The sequence below is a fragment of the Sebastes umbrosus genome, chromosome 17 (genome assembly GCF_015220745.1).
Source record: "Sebastes umbrosus isolate fSebUmb1 chromosome 17, fSebUmb1.pri, whole genome shotgun sequence".
NCBI classification, from domain to species: domain Eukaryota; kingdom Metazoa; phylum Chordata; class Actinopteri; order Perciformes; family Sebastidae; genus Sebastes; species Sebastes umbrosus.
This window is the reverse complement of record NC_051285.1, coordinates 1,001,188-1,023,283: the sequence shown is the minus strand read 5'-3', so window position 1 is coordinate 1,023,283 and position 22,096 is coordinate 1,001,188. Positions and strand designations below refer to the sequence as shown.

The 22,096-nt window shown below is 40.7% G+C and overlaps 2 protein-coding genes and 1 long non-coding RNA gene across 6 annotated transcripts in view; 2 read left to right on the top strand and 1 right to left on the bottom strand.

The window, feature by feature from the left end:
• The window catches only part of LOC119475444, a 14,631-nt gene extending 14,233 nt beyond the window's left edge, over window positions 1-398 (bottom strand). Inside the window, exon 1 of the long non-coding RNA XR_005203791.1 lies at window positions 284-398. This is a non-coding gene — a long non-coding RNA (uncharacterized LOC119475444). The remainder of the gene's footprint in view (window positions 1-283) is intronic.
• dub (duboraya) overlaps window positions 1-4,204 on the top strand; it is a 10,224-nt gene extending 6,020 nt beyond the window's left edge. Inside the window, exons 2-7 of one of the 4 annotated variants that reach the window (XM_037748149.1) lie at window positions 330-419; window positions 537-605; window positions 1,595-1,657; window positions 1,768-2,034; window positions 2,173-2,652; window positions 3,473-4,204. In XM_037748149.1, coding sequence (XP_037604077.1) covers window positions 330-419; window positions 537-605; window positions 1,595-1,657; window positions 1,768-2,034; window positions 2,173-2,652; window positions 3,473-3,502 — 999 coding nt within the window. In that variant the 3' untranslated portion in view covers window positions 3,503-4,204. Of the gene's footprint in view, window positions 1-329; window positions 420-533; window positions 606-1,591; window positions 1,658-1,767; window positions 2,035-2,172; window positions 2,653-3,472 lie in introns of all 4 variants that reach the window. The other 3 variants (XM_037748148.1, XM_037748147.1, XM_037748146.1) reach the window with 3 other exon arrangements.
• Window positions 4,205-6,438: 2,234 nt separating this feature from the next.
• guca1d (guanylate cyclase activator 1d) lies at window positions 6,439-18,194 on the top strand. Its single transcript, XM_037748151.1, has 4 exons — window positions 6,439-7,357; window positions 13,604-13,753; window positions 16,123-16,210; window positions 17,504-18,194. The coding sequence occupies exons 1-4, from the start codon at window positions 7,163-7,165 to the stop codon at window positions 17,626-17,628; spliced, it is 558 nt and encodes a 185-aa protein (XP_037604079.1). The 5' UTR covers window positions 6,439-7,162; the 3' UTR covers window positions 17,629-18,194.
• The last annotated feature ends 3,902 nt before the right edge of the window (window positions 18,195-22,096 follow it).

The following is a 22,096-nucleotide window of genomic DNA, read 5'->3' as shown; positions in this document are numbered from 1 at the left end:
TGGTGCTTCACTGGAGTTTGTGTTGGAGTCTGAGTCTGAACAGCAGAGACAAACGCGAGCGCGCATGAGACACCGACCCGCAATGATTTATACGTGGAAGAAGTTACAAACAGTCCCTTTAATCAAAGCGCGGCTGAACGAGTCATTGGTGATATAAAATGTTTCTGTATAAATTCTCCCACAGCTTAGAAATGTAAATGTGAAATTACACAATGATCGGTCTGTTACACAGCACAAACACCCGACATCTTTAATTAATGAAATCAGTGTTGTTGGTATTTACCTTATATCCTTCCTTCCTTCCTTCCTTCCTTGTTTCCTTCCCTCAGGAGGAGGCTCCATCCCGGCGCTCTGTGGCTGAACTTGCAGGAAGATTCAAAGACTCGGCTCGTCCACACGACGCTGCTGGGAATGAAGCGGTGAGTTTACTGCAGTCAGCGTGAACATACTAGCTCTTTGTCTGCTGTAATTAATACTGTAACAGTATAGTGGTTTAATACAACTGTACTAATAATAATTGTTTTTTTGTTTAGCAGGAGAAGCCGGTCAGACGACGACCTCCTCGCTCTTTACAGCTCACTAAAACCCACGGAGACGACCAGGAGGTGAGAGACAGAAGGGAACATTACGTTGTGTTTACAGGGAACAATCACAGTGAAGTTTAGTGAGGGTCTTTTATGTGACTCTGTGCCCATTGTTTTATAATCTGCCCACTTTAATGACCAGGAGCCTTTACTGTGTATCTCCGCCAGGTTAAACCGTTACGGATTCAGCTATTAGTTCATTTGACAACTTTTACAACGAAAAATGTCCTTAAAATGTCCAAAAAGCAAGTAAATCTCTGGCCTTACTATCACTACAGGTGACGTGCACAGTGTTATGGAGCTTCCACTTAAACCCAGAATTAAGGTGAATTTGTCCGATAAATGTCCGTAAAAAAAGTCAGAAAAATTACCGGAAAATGTACAAAAATGTCCGACAAATGTCAGAAATGTTTTTTTAAAATGTGCAAAAAAAGACCAAACTAGAAGTGCACTCGGAGAGCGCAGACCTCCACCAAGGCAGGTTTCATCTACGTCGCATGAACAGGTTGAGCAGAGTTATTAAGCCGGATCATGATCCGGATCGCCACCAAAATCTATAGTTGTATTGTTATATAGATTGTTTATTGTGCCACACCCCACCCCTCTAAAAAAAGTCATTCAAATCTATCACAGACTTTTTAAATTATCCCCCAAACGGACAAACCAACAAAGAAACGCCTTCCTAGGCCGTCGGCCTTGGCGGAGGTAAAAATGGCCTACAAGGACATAATAATAAGGGCTAATTAAGTGTTCGTACTGGGAAGTTGATTTATTCATTTAAAAAAATGTCCTAAAAAAAGTTTAAAAACAATTGTCTGAAAATCGTCAGACAAATGTCCGAAAAGCAAGTATATCTCCGGCCTTACTAGCACTACAGGTGATTTGCACAGTGTTATGAAGTTCCCGCCTAAAACCAGAAATAAGGTGAATTTGTGTGTGTATGTGTGTGTGTGTATGTGTGTGTGTGTGTGTGAGTGTGTGTGTGTGTGTGTGCGTGTGTGTGTCAGCAGCCTACAGATGTGACCTCACCTTCCAAAGTCAAGAGGAACTCTGCTCTGATCGAGAAGCTCCAGGTGAGTCCAGGTGGTTTCTGCTGCTCTCTGCTGGCGAGGACGAAGAGCTGCACTCTGACATCACTGTGACATCACTGTGACATCACTGTGACATCACTCTCTCTGTGTAGGCCAACCTGGCTCTCTCTCCCACGGCCATGCTGCCGTCTCCAAAGAGCCCCGGCTTCAGGCTGCTGCCTCTGGCCTTCACGCCGCCCTCCCCGGGCTCCGCCCCGGCTTCCACGATAGCCACCTCGTCCACGGCGTTGCCCGCCAGCCCCACCACCACCACCGCCACCACCGCCACCTCTCCGTTGACTGAGGAGGAGGGCCCCACCTCCTTCGAAGCCCCTCCCACCGTGGAGGAGGGATCCATCCTGTCGAATGACAACATCAAGGTCAGTCAGAGAGTTAAAGGGCTGTTCAGATAAATCCTCTTCTATTCTAAAGTTTCTAAAGGTGGTGACGTGATCAGCGTCCATCTTTATGAATGTAATGACCTCACCTGTGTGTCTCCGCTCTCATTGGTCCTTCAGGGCAGAGCTCGCCACTCCATCCGGCGACGCCCTCCGTCCCGCCGCCACAGGAACTCCAGCTGTGGAGACGAGGTCGGCGTCGCCGTCGAGGGGGAGGATACGTCTCCGAGCTCCCCGACTGAACCAGAAGACAAAACAACAACAACAGGAGGAGCAGGAGGAGGAGGAGGAGGAGGAGGAGGAGGAGGAGGAGAGGTTTTCATGGAGGAAGGTCAAACAGACGAGGTGAAGGAGGACAAACCTTCAACGTGTCCTGAGAAAAACGAATCCCACGAGGAAGATAAGTCAAAGATCAGCGTCGAGCCCAGAGGTGAAGACGAGGAGAAGAAGGAGGGATCCACGGGAGGAGAGGAGGGAGACGGATCTTCATCAGGAAGAAAGGAGGAAGAGGAGGAGGAGAAAAACTCTGGAGAACAACAGAAAGAAGATTCGACTGAAAGAGCAACAAACACAGAGAGCAAAGAAGAAGAAATGAGCGAGGTGACTCCTACTGAAACTAAACAACCTAAAGTGGCTAAAAGACACAACATCTGCAGAGAACCAGACCTTTATTTCTAATTTCTAATTTTCATTCTTTTATATTTGATAATATTTTAGTACGAAGTCTCTCTGCTCACATTTTAATTTGTTTCCTCCATGTTTACATGTTTGTGTCGGTCTGTTTTGGGCTCTCGTTGACCCGCAAACAGAGTTTCAGGTCACTAAAACGTAGAGTGGGAATCATGATACGATATTATCATGATACTTATGTCACGATACAAAATTATCACGATACAAAATTATCACGATACAAAATTATCACGATACTTAAGTCACGATACAATATCACAATACTTAAATCATGATACGAAATTATCACGATACTTAAGTCACGATACAATATTATCACAATACGATATTATCACAATACTCAAGTCACAATACGATATCACAATACTTAAATCATGATACGAAATTATCACGATACTTAAGTCACAATACGATGTTATCACAATATGATATTATCACAATACGATGTTATCACAATACGATGTTATCACAATACTTAAGTCACAATACGATATCACAATACCTAAGTCACGGTACGATATTATCACGATACGATATTATCACGAATACTTAAGTCACAATACATTGTTATCACGATACTTAAGTCATGATACATTACCATGAAATTATGTTTATTATTGGAAAACAATGACAGATATTGTCCAGAAACCCTCACAGGTACTGCATTTAGCATTAAACAATATGCTCCAATCATAACATGGCAAACTCAAGCGTTTTCTTTCTCCCACAGGAGACGACCAATCAGAGTTCAGCCCGATGAGCAACCGGACATCCGGCTGAGTCGGAGCACTGCAGCCATGATGAGCCCCTGGGGGGCTGCGAGGGAGACCCTGCAGCAGCGAGGCCTGAAGGATAAAGGCCCGTCTGAGAGTCTGTCACCGTGCAGACGAATACTTATGAAACTCTGTCACCGCGGTTCCTCTTTATCTCTGGTGTGGTGAAGACGAAGCGAGGAAACCGACGAGTTTGTCTTGTAAAGAATTTCCCTGAAGGTCCAGCTTTAATTCAGTATGAAGTGCAGCTTGACTGAATTTGTTTTTACTAATCCTCGACTCAAAGCCTTCCTACACTGCAACGCTCCTTTTTATATAATGTGATTTTGATTGTTTTCATTATTGTGTTTTCTTGATGCTCGGTGCCTCCGGAGCTGTGACTGATACTGATGATGATGATGATGTGATTTAGTTGTTTGTACGTGTATTTTGAGTTGTGCAACAAACTGTAAAGAGTCTAAATAACATAGACGCTTGTCTTGAGATAATTCTGTCACAGCTGGAAAACCTGAAGCCTTATTCCAAACATTCATAAAATACTACTTTTTAACAACCAACCATTGTTTTTATAACCAAACAAAGACTCAGCATGTACAGAAACTCTCAGTTCTGTAGTAAAGTTTAAAAACTGGAGACGTCACATTGTGCCTTTATGTTTGACAATGAAATTAAAAGACATATTTTCGCTACACTAATGTTTATCTGCTCTTTAATGTTCTGTGTTTTAATGGAAATGTTCCTTGTTTTATATTCAGCATTGACAGTGGTGGAAGAAGAGTTTAATGTGTTAATTTACTTCAGTGAAAACATCACGTTTTCTTCATAAGATGTTAATGTGGAAAGTAAAAAAAAAAAAAAGCAATAGTCAGATAAATGTAGTGGAGTAAAAGGTACGAAATTTACCTCTGAAATGTATTGAGGGAGATGTATAAAGTAGCATAAAGTAGAAATACTCCCATAAAACATAACACCACTTACGTAAAGAAATTTAACTCTGGAGGTGCGAAACGACCACAAAGAGACTCAAAACAACCACAAAGAGACACAAAACAACCACAAAGAGACACAAAACAACCACAAAGAGACACAAAATGACCACAAAGGGAAACAAAACAACCACAAAGAGACTCAAAACAACCACAAAGAGACACAAAACGACCACAAAGAGAAGCAAAACAACCACAAAGAGACTCAAAACAACCACAAAGAGACACAAAACAACCACAAAGAGACTCAAAACAACCACAAAGAGACACAAAACGACCACAAAGAGAAGCAAAACAACCACAAAGAGACACAAAACAACCACAAAGAGACACAAAATGACCACAAAGGGAAACAAAACAACCACAAAGAGACTCAAAACAACCACAAAGAGACACAAAATGACCACAAAGAGATTCAAAACAACCACAAAGACTCAAAACAACCACAGAGACTCGAAACAACCACAAAGAGACTCACAACAACCACAAAGAGACTTAAAACGACCACAAAGAGAAGCAAACAAGCGCAAAGACTACGTTTTTGTACCATTTTGATAACTAGAAACCCACATGGTGTATTTATTATGTAAACTTCGTATTTATTATGTATTTTCCGGTAGGGGGTTTAATTTCTTTGGGCCAGCTCTGTGGCGTTAACTCTTCATAAAACAGGTGAGACAAAAGGTGCGTTAGTGTTGAAACTCTACTTACAGCTCAGGGACAGTGATGACGAGGATATTCCACAGCTGGCACATTTCCACATGACTCTGTAACTCTTAATCTAGAGGACTCGTAAGGACTCGTACCTGGAAAAGACGAGTTCGACAGGAGAACCAGTGGGAGGAAGAAACCTGACTGCTGCTCCTGCTGGCTGTATTTTAATCTTATTCTGGATAATCTGTTTGATCCTCTGATACACGCAGATCCAGCCTCACTGCTGCCTGAAATAAAACAGATCAACAGAGAAACGCCTCCACTCTGGAAACCAAAGATTCACAGTCAAACACTAGAAACCTGCAGCCCAGAGGCATGCTGGGAGAATACGGGGGTACAACAGGTGTTTCAGTCAGCTGTTACTACATTGTGATGGACACGCAGTCTGCTTCATTGATTAAAGGTCAAAGGTCACAGACTGTGTCCACAACCACTTTAGGAGAGAGGCCAACCACAAGTCCAACTGCAAATTAGCAAATGTTAGCATACTAACATGCAAACCAAGATGGTAAATGTGGTAAATATTATTACAAATCTCCGATCTGTTCCCATGCAGTATCCTAAAAAAGATGTAAAAGAGGAGATTTATCGCTCCAAGCTATACCAATAAGAGACTCAAAACTATTTCAAAGAGACTCAAAATGACAACAAAGACAATAAAACGACCACAGAGAGACCCAAAACCCAGGAGATCAGACTGTCAGATTCCCAGTGTTCCCAGTGTTCCCAGTGTTGCTCTGAACTGGTCATTATGGGTTTAAATGGTTTAACTGGATCACTTCCAGCAGCTCTGAGCCTCTTAGTGAGATCATTATTGGAGATACAGCAAGAAGCAAACTTTATGTTGGTCTGTCTTTGTAGCTTTCAGCTCGTCTTCAGGTTCGTCCCCAGTTTGAGTCGCCAAACGAAGATTTATTCAATGTGAAGAATGCAGGATTAATAAAAAATGTAATTTCTCGCAGTGGACAAGAGCTCCGGGGTTGAAGGTTTTCACTGCTTTTCCCAGGATTTCTCATCTCTTTTGAGTCCTTCGCGTCTCTTTTTAGTGTTTTTGTGTCTGTTTTTAGTGGTTTTGTGTCTGTTTTTAGTGGTTTTGTGTCTGTTTTTAGTGTTTTTGTGTCTGTTTTTAGTGGTTTTGTGTCTGTTTTTAGTGGTTTTGTGTCTGTTTTTAGTGTTTTTGTGTCTGTTTTTAGTGGTTTTGTGTCTGTTTTTAGTGTTTTTGTGTCTGTTTTTAGTGGTTCTGTGCCTCTTTATTAGTCATCAAACAAAGAAAACAGTACAAGTATCTCTAAATTGTAAAGTACTTGTACTCAGTTATTATACCTGTTGAAGCGTCCACACATGACCTGACCCGTCTCGGGTGGAAACGTCCTGCGTCTGCCTCACCGCGGGGAACCTCTCCGTCTGACCCAGGACACCCAGGTGAGCCTGTTATATAACCACCCTGCTTCCAGGGCCAGCCCCACTCCCTCACCTGAACTCGGCAGGTAAAGCCTCTTGGCTCGGCCTCTGGCAGCAGAACCCTGCGGCCGGGCGGCCTGATCTCATTAGGGAGTTATTTTAGGTGCTTCTTTGATTTCTTCCTCCAGGAACTAAGAGGGTTAGACAGTCCTGAGGTCTGCTCTCCGCCTGCAGAGTCACTGCAGCCTGGATGTCGGCCGGCTCGACGCTCCCGGTGCTGAAGCCTGCCGCCGCCGCCGCCACCACGGATTTCTAACCTTTTTGACTCTTTTTATTCTTCTTCTCTATAAAAGGACTTCAGACCGCTTCATCACGCTCTTCTTGATGTTCTTCAAACATCCGTCCACTGAGGATCAGTTCTCGTCTGAAGTCAAGCTGCTGGTTTCGTCTTTTCGTTTCTAAAACCCCTCTTCTCCTTCAGGGTGAGAATCCCTCGTTCTTCCTTCTCTTGAGGTTTTTCCTCGGTGCTGCCGTCGGACCGGACCAATGGGGAACCACGGCTCCAACCTGGACGACATCCTGGCGGAGGACATGCACCACTGGTACAACAAGTTCATGCGGGAGTCTCCGTCGGGCCTCATCACGCTGTTCGAGCTGAAGGCCATCCTTAATCTGAAGGGCATGACGGAGAACGCCAACAGCTACGTGGACCAGGTCTTCCTCACCTTCGACATGGACGGGGTGCGTTTCACACCGACACACCGACACACGACGAGGGGTTTTCAAAATAAAGCTTCTGAATTAAACGCTAAATGTGACGAGTACTGGAAGCTGTTTTATTTTTTTTGGGGAAGTCTTTGTCTCTGGTTTGTCTGCTGGTTTCACTGGATCAGAACCGGTCTAAACCTGGCGGAGGCCTTCAGCACAAACATTAGAGTATCACCAGTAAAAGTACAGAAGTATTATCGGTTTCATTACTCTGTCAATAATACTGCATTTATATTTAATCAAGAAATACTCTTAATTAATTCTTATTTATACCATTCTGGTATTTATATTTAACACACTTCTCCGCATTTTGTATTTACTTAATGCACATATTTGTACATATATCTTATATTCTCATTTGTTATTTTTAATTTTATAACTAACTTATATATATTTACATATATTGTGTTTATATTGTAGCATTATGTACATAATTTACACATTACTTACTCCTTTATTTCTATTTTATATCTGATAAAATAACTATAACGCCCCAATTAATGACCAATTAATCCCCTCTGGGATCAATAAAGTATTTCTGAGTCTGAAGTATCAACTTCTATTGCTGATTTAACTACATGAAAGTGATAATACTTAAATGTATATTATATATTGGCATGAAAGGTTTAGGGGATATTTAGATTTATATAAACACATGTATATACAGTATATCTAAGTAATGTAATGAAGTACTTAATAAAAGAAGTATTATATTTTTAAAATACACATTGTAAAGCTATGAGCGTTGTCTTCTCTAACAATAGAGAATAATAATAATAAAATATAAACTGTATATTTTTCAGCCTTCTGATGAAACACTCAACAGCTTCAGTCGATTTACATTTACTATAAATAACTTCCTGTTGTATTAATATTACTGACTGTTGTATTAATATTACTGACTGTTGTATTAATATTACTGACTGTTGTATTAATATTACTGACTGCTGTATTAATATTACTGACTGCTGCTCTGCAGGTTTATAATCAGTACTTTTGTTTCAGGACTTAAATGTATGTTCACATGTAATAATAATTTGCATCAGTGACTTCAGATGTAACACAGAGAGCAGCGTGATGTTCACAGAGCAGAGGAAATGATGAGGCGTCGTAATTTGACCCAGGAAGCCGAGGTCAAAGGGATAGTTCAGGTGTTCCTCAGTGGGGTTGTATGAGGTACTTCAACATAGTCAGTGTATTAACTCCAGTAGATGGAGTTGTTTTGCGTCTTTTTTAAGTCGTTTTGCATCTCTTTTTAGTTGTTTTGTGTCTTGTTTTAATCGTTTTTCATCTCTTTTTAGTTGTTTTTGCGGCCCATTTTAGTTGTTTTGTGTCTCTATTCAGTGGTTTTGCGTCTCTTTATAGTTTTTTTTGTGTCTCTTTGTAGTTGTTTTGCGTCTCGTTTAAATTGTTTTGCGTCTCGTTTTAGTTGTTTTGTGTCTCTCTGTAGTTGTTTTGCATCTCTTCCTAGTGGTTTCATTCTCTTCCTTAGTATTTTTACAGCCCATTTTAGTGTTTTTGTGTCTGTTTTTAGTTGTTTTGCATCTCTTTTTAGTGGTGGTTTTGCGTCTCTTAATAGTTATTTTGCGTCTCTTAAGTTGTTTTGCATCTCTTCTCAGGGGTTTTTCGTCTATTTTTAGTGGTTTTCTGTCTCTTAGTAGTTTACCGTCTCTTTTTACTCGTTTTGCATCTCTATTCAGTGGTTTTGTGTCTATTTTTAGTGTTTTTGCATCTCTTCTCAGTGATTTGGCGTCTCTTCTTGGTTTTGCATCTCTTCTTGGTTTTTGCGTCTCTTCTTAGTGGTTTTGCGTATATTTTTTGTAGTTTAGCGTCTCCTCTTAGTGGATTAGCTTCTTTGTTTAGTTGTTTTACGTCTGTTTTTAGTGGTTTTGCATGGTTTGGATGGAGTTTGGAGAAACAGACAGGTGTACCAGCACGGGAGCAAAGAAATGTACTGCTGTGGACGGGGGCAGCAGCAAAACACAATTTAGACACCTAAAAACATCATTATCAGTTTAAGTGTACACTATATTTAGAATATTTTCACCGCTTTACCTCGCTGTCAGACAGCCCTTTCTGACGGGGAGCTGAAGCTGTTATCTATGCTTTCTTCAAAGCCACCAGGCTCCTTTGACACTTTGGTGAATCCGAACTAACCCTTTAAAACACTAAAGTATCTGCAAGGTAAAATTACTGTTTTCATTAATAGAGTCTGGTGATGGAGTCCAGGTACTTCTGTCTGTTTCTCCGTCTACTGTAGGCAATACACTGACGATGGATAAGTACCTCATACAACCCCACACATCCGATCTAACCCTCTAACGTCATTAATGTCATGACACAGCTCAACTGCAATCTTTCCAAGAACTTAACCGGACGGGTTTGTCATGTGGAGAATAATCTTATATATCCTTTAAGTATTTAATGCAAAGTTTAAGGTAAAACATGCCCAGGCTACATCTGTGTATTGTTCACTGTATGGAGGAATATTAGTATGAAATCTATACCACTATGTCTGCATTAATTACATTATTCAATTACAGGTATGTTAAAGAAAGAAATGTGAAAAGAAAACATTTTGTATTTGGTGTAGATTTGGTTCTATACACAGATTTGAGAATTTTAAAGTGTTTTAAACTTTGGGACGACATTTTTGGAAAGTGAGGACCTTTCGGTGGGTCCCCACTTTGACACAAAGGACGGTTTGAGTGTTCAGATTTGGTTTTAAGATTCAGGTTAGAATTAGGTTTAGGTTAGAATAAAGGGAAAGGGTTGCGGTTAGGCATGTAATTGTGATGACTAAAGTTAGGGTCAAGGGGCTAGGGAATGCATGATGGTCCTCACAAGTGAATATGCATGCATGATGGTCCTCACATGTATGGAAAGACAAACGTGTGTGTGTGTGTGTGTGCATGTAAATAATAAATCACAAATTATGATAAAATTGGTTAATATGCTTTCCATAATGGTTTTATCACAATTATTACTATTAGTTAAACTCATACTTCTAATGGATCATTATATATAATGTAGATAATTGTAAAACCAAATACAGATATAATTATTTTTTTAGCTTGTAAAAACATAGTTTGAAGAACCCAGGGCAGTTAAACGAACAGAGAGACTCCTCCAGTAAGATAATCTACCTGAAACTATAAAAGTGAGTTGACCTTTCGGTGTAAACTGTGTCGATTATCTGTTTTTTTGACAGATAGATGTGCACTAAGCTGACCAGACGGGACTTTTGGTGTCTAACCTTCAAAATAAAAGCACAAAAGTTTAGAACATTAACAAATGTGTACTTTATAAAGGACAGAGATTCACCGGTAACACTTTATAATAACCATCAGTTATAAATGGTAAATTTATGGTTAATTAAACTTAGTTAATAGTTATTGTACTGTTAACAAACAACAAAATTATAATTAATAATAATTATTAATTATTAGTAACGCTTACGTTAACAGTTTATTGTTGCACACATTATAACATGTTATATATATATATATATATATATATATACAGCATCTGTTAATGATTAAGATACTATTTGTAAACCTTTAAGAAATTGTGTGTAAAACATCTATAAACATTACATAGACAGATATTTGTAACACTTTGTTAATATTTAACAATTAGTTTGTAAACATTAGTTGGATGGTTATTATAAAGTTATGACTGATGATTATAATACCCTGTTAAATGGTTAATAATACTTTGTAAAGCACCTATAAACATTATTTAGATAGATAGTTAATACTTTGTCAATGGTAACAAAAAGATAAATACTTAATATTGTATATAAAATGTTATAATGTGTGCAACAACAAATGAATGCAGTATAAATGTGTTATTTTCTCCTATTCTAAAATGGTGTATCTGAATATTTCTGCATCCTGGGGTCCCTAAACAGCCTTTGAATTCTATAAATGAATAAATAGGGTGTCACTGTAAAGCTGTGACTCTGGTGGATCAAACTAGAGACCTAGAGCATTCAGAGGATGGATGGATCAGACTAGAGACCTAGAGCATTCAGAGGATGGATCAAACTAGAGACCTAGAGCATTCAGAGGATGGATGAATCAAACTAGAGACCTAGAGCATTCAAAGGATGATGTACGTCTGAATAATGTCTGAAAAATATCAGAAAAACTGTCAATAAAGGCAGAAACACAGTCCAGAAAATGTCCAGAAAACTGAAAATATTGACAATAAGTGGGTTTCTGAGTGCTCGCCATCCAATTACCGAAATATACAGAAATCTCCAAATGTCAAAAGTTTTTGATGCCAGTATTTTTTAGAGATTATTAATAATTTTTTTTATCAATTGTCCAGTGGTTTAATAAAACAAACTGGTTGTGCTGCAGAGATCAGCTCCAGACCGCCGTGTGAATCAGAACAAAGATGGCCGAAGCAGAACTTTCGTTGGCTCTCTCTGTCTAATTGGCTTACGGCGTGTGCATGCAGAGCTATTATCCTCGCTGGGGGTGTTTATGGCGAGCTAAGTGGATTGAGAGTGTGTAGAGGTGAAGTTCAGGGAGGATGTTCTGAGAGGTCAGGGACACCAGGAGATCACAGGACTCTCAAATGTTCAGTTTTTAAATGTTTGTTCAGGCTTCATACACATTTTGGACAATGATTTATGACTTTAAACTAATCTTCATGACCAAACATTCTGTGATTTCTATGTTTACATAAAAAGTATAATCAGTGGAGGAAGTATTCAGCAAACCTGAGGTGAAGATATTCAAACACACTACGGCGCTGCCGTGTGGGTTTATAAAGTGTGTCTGGAGACAATGAATCTACAACACACTAGGGATGTCACGAGAACCGATACCTCGGTACCAAGTCGATGCCAGAATTTTAAAAAAGTGACGGTACTCTTTTTCTACAGTACCGACGGTGCCGTACGATGCCTGTAACGTCGTTGGTAGGGATGTGACGGTGAGGAAAATGTTCCCACCGGTTAATGAACTTGTGACAACACCGGTGTCACCGATTACACCGGACATTTTACAAGAAGAGATGATGGTCAACATGTGCAGAGCGCTGACTCAGATTTTTTGCCGTCGGGTAGCGGTGTGTCTGGCCTCTCCGGTAGAGCTTTTGCTGCGGAGGTCTACCTGGCGCCGCTGCTCTGTGCACACCGGCTGTGACGGCTCCATCCACCTCGCGGCGATTATCTCATTAATGTCATGGATCCCTTATAGCATTGGGATTAAACGTGAAATATTGCCAAATAGGTGCGTTTGCTTTTCACTTCAACAATAAATCCTCTGCTCCTACTCCTGCTACTCTGAGCTGACGGACCAGATGCATTCATGGTCAGTATGTAGCGTCCGTCGTCTGACTATCGAGTGATAACACGCTGCTGATACGCCAAAATGAACGAAATGGGTCTATTCTTTTTATTTATTACTTAAAGGCTACATGCCTCTGTTTTTTGTAATGTTCAAATGTTTTTAATAAAAGAGCACGTGTTGAATTACAGTACAGGGATTTATTGTTGTTTTGTTTTTTACCGTGGTATCAAATTTGGTATCGAGATCTTGGAAATTCACTGGTATTGGTATCGACTACTAGATTTCTGGTATTGTGACATCCCTACAACACGCTGTAGACTTCTACCACAACTCTCTAGTGCACAAAGCTCTCGTTGGCCACAGACTCCTGATGATGAGCTCTTTTCTATTTCATGTCATGTTCTCGTCTCACAGCCGGCTGCACACAGAGACCGATGTTATGTGATTATAAGATGAGGTTGTAGCTCGTTATCTACCTCTCTACGGTTAGAAAGAGCCCTCGTTGGTGTTTTAACAACTTATGAGTTATTGATCCGGGAAGTTTGAATCTGTGAATATCTTTCACACTTTACCGAACTATCGGAGTTAACGAAAGCTTCTGCTGACACTGTTCAGATGCTTTGTTGGGCCGATATCCAATGGGAAGCCTTGATGACCAACGTCATCGATGTCACCATGAGGTTATAGATGTCTGGAATAAGAATTACGACTAGTCCTAATGTAGTTGTAGATATCTCTAATGTTAATTCAGGATAGACAAGCTGAGCTATTAAATATTAAAACAGCTCGCCATACACAGCTTGAGTTCTGGAGAGCTGACGAAGCGTCCAGATTAAAAACAAAATGCATCTTCATATATAAAGTGATCGTAACGGCCTCGCGGTGGTTTAACCTCCCTCTCTTCTGCCTGCAGGACGGTTACATCGACTTCGTGGAGTACATCGCAGCCGTCAGTCTGCTGCTGAAAGGAGAAATCAACCAGAAACTAAAGTGGTACTTCAAACTGTTCGACCAGGACGGCAACGGAAAGATCGACAAGGAGGAGCTGGAGACCATCTTCTCGGTAATCATCACACAAACAGACACCAGTTAGACCGAAGGGTCGGCAATGAGGCTCGACACAAAACACATGAGAGAGACAACTGTTGTAGCCGGAGACCTGAAGGGGAAGTAAAGACACTGAAAAACACTTCCCGAGGATATTGTTATCTCTGATGTCCGTCCAGAATACACGTCTAGAAATCCACTGAGAAAGAGATATTCCAAAATTCCCAATACCGATTCCGATATCTGAACTTGCGTATCGGCCGATACAGAGTACCGATACGATACCAGTGCGATATACGCAGCCCTGTACGCAACAAACTGCCTCTCACTGATTGTTATGACACCTTTCTATCCGAACCAGCATTTACTTTTTCATCAGTTTGAGCTCCAGTAGTTCTTCTATTGGATCGGACAACACGGGCCAGCCTTCGCTCCACACGTGCATCAATGAGCCTCGGGTCTGACCCTGTCGCCGGTCCACCGGTTCTCCTTCCTTGGACCACTTTTGGTAGGTCCTGACCACTGCAGACCGGGAACATCCCACAAGAGCTGCAGTTCTGGAGATGCTCTGACCCAGTCGTCTAGCCAGCACAGTCTGAGTAACGTGACGTCATATCCGTTCCGTATCCGTCAACCAAAACAAACTTCAGAGAGTCTAAAACGTTGGAGGGTCAGCGTGGATACGACCTGCACCCTCCCATGTTAAATCCAGCGTGGTAAACACTACACATCCAGTAAAGGATGGAAACACTTTGGGTTTCACACATTGACAGGAAAAGCAGAGCTAGACAGAGCAGAGCTAAAGCTGCATGCTAACTCTGTCACGGACAGGAAATGTTATGGTATGGTGGTAACGTGGCGGTGGAGCTGTCCGTCGCTCTCGTCTCCGTGGTCAAATGGGCCGACGCTACAACTGTAGAGCACCCAGATACTGACATGTCTGTTCTCTGCATTGAAACGGCCCCGATGGAGCTGACCATGGATGGATAAAGAGAACGGAGCTGACGGGAGAGCTAGAGACCACCTTGGAGAAGTTAGAGGAAGTAGACACATGGGACTACGTCCGCTTTTCAAAATAAGGTGTTAACAAAGGGAACTGTATATATAAAATACATCTATGGAAATCAGATTGATGGATTATATTCACCAGAAGTATAAAACATTATAAATTAAAAAGAAAGCACCACTAATCTGAGAGGGAAATGTCTTTATTCTTTGATTTCTGGGTTGATGGATAAAAAACCCTGACCATAATCTTTTTCTAACTTTAACCAAGAGCCAAGAAGCAAAGTAGCACAACGCTGTCGTGGATATTGTATTGGAAGATTTTGTAAAGAAATTGAAGGTTATAATAGAAGCTGATCAGGATTTAGTTTTCTGTAAAACGACCTACGATCTGTGTGAACGGACTGAAGCTGCAGCTGCAGCTCCACTCCCACCGACAGAACACTGGGCTGGATTAGCTCTGAAATTAGACGTGTTAATCTGCTGAATGAGCTCAATTTATCAGCCGACAGGAAGCTGCTGGAAGTGGGACGACTGACTCCCAACAACCCAGTTAGTCTGGATGTCAAACCAGTCTGAAGGTCTTCAGTGAGTCCAGTCTGCTGTGGAGCGTTTAACCCTCTGCAGCCCAGGATCATTGAGCAGAATTAAATGGGAAATTAAAAGAGAAAATGGTAAATTATTATTATCAGACATAATCTAATGTTAAAAGGAAAGGAAAACATTTAAAATCCTGAAACTGAAAATAGCAATTAAATGCAAAAATCTGTATTAGAAAAGGAAAATGAAAACACTTTATTTGTCATTTTCTCTTTTCATTTGCCATTTTCCCTCTTAATTTTAATTCTGGGAAAAATGATCCAAATACCCAACGTTTGATCACAGATTATTAGTGATGCACCGATACCGATAATAAAAGTAATATTACAAGAATAAAGTCGTAATTTAACGAGAAAAAAAGTTGTAATATTACGAGAATAAAGTCATAACTTTAGTAGAAATAAAGTAATGTCCTCCTCCTCTAAAGAGTCAGTTTCCTCCATCAGGTCCGTGTGATTCTTTCTTCAGAATAAACTCAGTTTCTTTAACAATCTCTTCCAGGTCCTGATACTGATGATAATGTGCTTCTGATGAGCCAAAAGATATATAAGTATAATATAAGTATTTGGTTATTAGTGAAACTTAAACTAAAGTAGAACTTCACAAGATGCTCCACTTTCCTCATTTTCACTCTATTTACCCTCTAAAATAACACGTACAATTACTACTTTATAATATTATCACTTTATTCTCTTAAAGTTATGACTTTATTCTCGTAATATTATTCTCCTGTGTTTGTGATTTCTATCTGACTCAGACTGTGTGTGTCTCCCCCTGCAGGCCATCCAGGACATTACACGGAACAGAGACACCGACCCCGAGGACATCGTCTCCATCATATTTGAGAGGATCGATGTGAAGGGAGAAGGTAAAGAACAATATGCTATAGAAATTATTATCGTTCCATGAGTTGCTGGAAACACAGTAGCTTTACAACGTGGCGTTACAACGTGGCGTTACAACGTGGCGTTACAACGTGGCGTTACAATGTGGCGTTACAGCGTGGCGTTATTTACAGAGTGGCGTTACAGCGTGGCGTTACAGCGTGGCGTTACAGCGTGGCGTTACAGCGTGGCGTTACAGCGTGGCGTTACAGCATAAAAATTAAAACTACTGTAAATAAACAGCATCCGTCTTTAGCCTTGCTTACGTAACGTAGCGGAACAAGCGGAACAACGTTGCGTAAAACAACGTTGCGTAAAACAACGTTGAGTAAAACAACGTTGCGTAAAACAACGTTGCGTAAAACAATGTTGAGTAAAACAACGTTGCGTAAAACAACGTTGCGTAAAACAACGTTGCGTAAAACAATGTTGAGTAAAACAACGTTGCGTAAAACAACGTTGCGTAAAACAATGTTGGGTAAAACAACGTTGCGTAAAACAATGTTGCGTAGAACAATGTTGGGTAAAACAGCATTGCCCAAAACAACGTTGCGTAAAACGTTGCGTAAAACAACGTTGCGTAAAACAACGTTGCGTAAAACAACGTTGCGTAAAACAACGTTGCGTAAAACAACATTGCATAAAACAATGTTGAGTAAAACAACGTTGCGTAAAACAACGTTGCGTAAAACAACGTTGCGTAAAACAACGTTGCGTAAAACAATGTTGAGTAAAACAACGTTGCGTAAAACAACGTTGCGTAAAACAACGTTGCGTAAAACAATGTTGAGTAAAACAACGTTGCGTAAAACAACGTTGCGTAAAACAATGTTGGGTAAAACAACGTTGCGTAAAACAATGTTGCGTAGAACAATGTTGGGTAAAACAGCATTGCCCAAAACAACGTTGCGTAAAACGTTGCGTAAAACAACGTTGCGTAAAACAACGTTGCGTAAAACAACGTTGCGTAAAACAACGTTGCGTAAAACAACATTGCATAAAACAATGTTGAGTAAAACAACGTTGCGTAAAACAATGTTGGGTAAAACAATGTTGCGTAGAACAATGTTGGGTAAAACAGCATTGCCCAAAACAACGTCACCCAAAACAGCGTTGAGCAAAACAACAGAAAACGCAAAGCAACACTGCGTATAACAATGCGGTTTGGGTTCAAATAACTCCAGAAGTGGCGTAACTTAAGTACAGAAGTTATGTGACAAATAAATCAACTCCATTATAACCCACCAACTGTCCTTTGACCTTTGACCCCCCCTCAGGTGAGCTGACCCTGGAGGAGTTCATTGAAGGAGCCAGAGACCACGAGGACATCATGGACATGCTGAAGAACCTGATGGACCTGACGCCGGTGTTAGTGATCATCGTGGAGGGCCGGACGGGGTGAGAGCGCGGTGCGGCGCCGGAGGTTCATCGGGACGACTAAAGACTGACTGGAGCAGAAATCCTCCCATCCTCCATCCACCCTCACTCCCCTTCAAAATAAGAGAAACCACTTGCTCCACCCCCCCACCCCCGACAGTCTTCTTGAAGACATCTTTTGTTTTGTGGTCAGAGTGAGGCAGCGGGAAACAACGGACGCTGAACATGTAAAAGTTTGCGATGGACAGCGATTAGCCGTCCGGCTGCTCGTCTCCAGGTTGAAAAACAAACTCATTTTGGACAAAGACGTTTTCCAGCATCCTTCAACAAATCTGTCTCTCCCCTCCGTCACAGAGATCATGTCGTTTGTCCAAAAATGTTCAAACCTATAGAACTTTATTTTGAATTATAGCGATGACTCCAGTTTCCAAAGATACCAAATACGACCACGGCTGGGTGTCGAACCTCAACACCTCTTTGGTACCAACTCCAGATTGCACCAAAAGTTGTCACTGACTACGTTTACATGCACATTAATATTCCACTAATATAGTGAATTTGATAGGCGTCATGTAAACAGCGTATTCTGAATTAGGCCTTATTCTGAATGGAGCATTTTCAGATTAATACGTGTGAGATATGCTGATGATATTCAGGTTTTAGGAGCATTCTTTGGACGTGTATACGGCTCATTCAGGGGTGTTTACGTCAGTTTGCGACACGCGGCCTCTTGCCTGTTTACATCCAGCTCTGTGTGTTGTACACAAAACCAACTAGTCTGCAGAGATGCTGTCCTAAAGGGAAGGAGAAACACTCCTACTGTTAAACATTATGAAAGACTTGGATATCAAATATCACAACGCCGACCTTTACAAGAAGCTGGTTGAAGGAATAAAAGAGGAAGGCTGCGTTCGCCACCGGTGGAAAACTTTGAAAAGTTTGTCGCAAAGAAGCAATCTGGAACAAGTGGCTCCTGATGTTCCACGTTTTCTATATTTTGACGTGACATATTTGGGCATCGACCCGTCAAACACAGCCGAGAATGGTTGTCGACGTGGGATTCACCGGCCCCGGTGATGAGGACGCTCTGAGCTCCTCAAATGGACCAGATGATGATGATGATGATGATGATGATGATGATGATGATGATGATGATGATGATGATGATGATGATGATGAGAATAAGAAGAGGGAAAGAGACAACTGGTTAGCTGACGTGTTCAGCTGAATGAGTTGTTTCGGTCAGGACGTTTAACGTGGATCGAAGTATGAACGGCTGCATGTAAACAGGAACATTAGAGGAATAATCCTGTACATTAACCAGGTTAACAGCTTAGTAGGAATGTTGTCTTTTTCAGAATAAGGGCAGAAACTGTAATATTTGGTGCATGTAAACGTAATCATTGAATGTTTTCTCCAGTTGATCCTCTACTTTGATCAGATAGTTCAGAGTTCATAGATTAGTTTGTGTACGGCTGCTCGTGTTTAGACGTTTAAGAATTTTGGTTAAACGAAACAAACGTTTATTCCTCAAAGCAACGTCTTGAAACTATCGGCATCCGGCACTATAGCATCAAAACAACTCAAACCATAAGCAGCCCATAATCTTTAACCTGAACTTTGGGGGGAAACGTGTCTATATGAAGCACAAGACGTGTAGAATAATTCTGGTTTGATGGAAGATGCAGCCATAAAAAACATTGAGCCTTGGGTTGGAATATTTTCTCTTACTTTACTTTGTTTAAAATTCAAATTTGATTATTTTTCAGTTTTTCTTTATTCTCATGTCATTTTGTCGATATTTGCCGTGTCGTGGTAACACTGCGATAGTGATTTCGACCACATCGCCCACCACAGTTAGAGGCTGGTTGGGTCTCTTCTGAGAGCAGTGCATGCTGGGAGGAGTCTGTCTTTGCTCTGACGCTGCTGATCCTCTTAATGCGTTAAAAGGTTCAGCATCCTGAGCCGTAATGGAGCAGATTTACAGACAGCTTCACCTCCACAGAGGGTTGTTTCTTAAAGACAAGCGACCGGCAGGCTGGAGGAGGAAAATATGAACTCAAAAACGTCCTCAAACTGATTTACTTTCATTAAACTCAAATAAAAAAGGCAGCAAATCTAGTTTCCATTTCTGTCTTCCACCACCGAGCGTGTTCCAGGACTAAATAATCCTCAACAACCGGCTGGATCAGCTCCTCTGGCACCGGGCCAGTCCAGAGAGACACCGAGGCTAAACTAGGCCAAACCAAGCCAAACCACAGCACGCCATGCAAGGTGTGATTAACATCTAAATAAAGACACAAATAAGATAATAAAGAAGACATAACATGTTAATCAGAGAGCTTCAGACTGAGCCAGGCTACTGTTTCCCCCCGTTTCCAGTCTTTATGCTAAGCTAAGCTAACCAGCTGATATCTGTAGCATCATATTTAGTGTTCAGACATGAGAGTGGCGTCAATCTGAACATCTAATGTGTTCACACCAAGAGGGAAGATCATTTTCACCTCGCTTTACTCGCACGAGTTGGACCGCCGGTATCATTTGTTTCATCATTTCCTTTAAGACACACCTAAACATTAGTCTCTCGTGGTTTCAGATTTCACTGATGGGAATGTTTAACGTTAATTAAGATAAACTCTAATCATACTTTTACGTTATGAATATTCGGTTTTAATGAGGAACACAAAATCTGACAGTTTTTATGCCAAAAATAAAGTTTAAATTTGAAGGAAACTTCGTCCAAAACGTTTAAAACCTTCAAACTGTCATTCATTGGGTTTTATTTTGAAGGACGACAGGTTTACTCTGCTTCAATGTGTTTCCACATTTGTGAGAAACTCTGAGGACGTCTGACTGGATGAACAATGGGTAAATAACATTTTATTTTTATTTCACAGCGTTTAGTCGTCGTTAGTTTTGTGCGCCTGGTCTCTTATTTTGAAGTCAAAGGGAATCTACTGAATGAGTTGTAAACATTTGTACTTTTTATACGATGACGAGATCAAGACGACGGAGAGGAATGTTTGTGTAGAGGAAACCGATCACGGACTAGAGAGTAGGCCGTTTTGTCCTTAAAGCTGCTAACTGGTAGTCGTACGGTCAGATCTGATCTGCAGGTTGGCGGCAACGCTGACAGTTCTTAATGTGCAATAGAGAGACGTTCATGTCAACCAATCATGTTTTGTGTTGCCTTATCAATAAAGTTTTTAAACAAAATGTGTGTCATTTCCTTTAAACTCTGACATCCGACGACGGTGTAGCAGGGCCGCTGTAGGTAAAAAAAAATAAAAATTACGGAGCCGGGGGAGGGAGGTAATATTATGAGAAAATAACTCTGAGTTTCTGAGATTACAGTGGCAAATTTACAAGAACAAAAACTCACACATCTGCTAATTTATAAAGTCATAAATTTACGAGAAAAAAATGTGGATATTCTTTGAGATTAAATTCGGAAATTTATGAGAAATTATTTTTTTTTATATTCTCTGAGAACAAAGTCGTAAATTCACGTGAAAAAACTTGTATATTCTCTGAGATTAAAGTCCTACAACATCAGCACATCTGGAGATCCCTGGTTTTACCTGGACAGGAAGGACCTGAAGCTGTCAGATAAACGTAGAGGAGTAAAAAGTACGATATTTACCTCCGAGATATGGCAGAGTAGAAGTAGAAAGTAGCATAACATGGAAATACTCAAGTAAAGTACAAGTACCACAAATTTGTACTTAAGTACGGTACTAGAGTAAATGATGAAATAAACATACACAAATGGGATAAATTAATCTTTATTTTTATTTAAAAATATAGAAAAACAAACATCATAAAAGTCTTTCGGTTCTGTTTTGGTCCGCGTGTTGTTTTATTTATTAGAAAAAGGAAGTAGTTCTTCACCACGGAGCACTTTGTTTCTTCCACCTGGAGGTTTCACTTTTCATCAGTCCAGAAACTCCATGTTCTTGTAGCCATCGTTGAATTCTGGTACATAAAGTCTGCGTTGAGTTTCCACCGACTGAGACGTAGAAGTAAATGCACGGACATCTCACATGGATCTTTTATCGTCCGTGCAGGTTTCTTCTCGCGGCAAACCGACATTCTCAAAGCTCCTTAAAGTTCTCCATTTTCTCCGCCCATCTCCGTCCGCGTAGTTAGAAAATGTTAGATGTGCACGGACGACAAAAACCTGCCGTACGTAACCCCATGAAGGGTTGTGTCTGTCTTCAGACTTGTTTCGGATATTTTTCTGACTTTCTTTTGGAAATTTGGGGAATTTTTTTGACTTGAACTCTTTTACTTTATTAAACATTTTTTTCAGACATTATTCTCATTTTATTTTGGACAAAAGCCCTCACACATTCACTGATCTGGAGGTCAGAGGTCAAGGGACCCCTTTGAAAATGGACATGATAGTTTTTCCTCGCCAGAATTTAGAGTAAATTCATTGCATTATTTAACCTCCTTCACGACCAGCTAGTATGACATGGTTGATACCGATG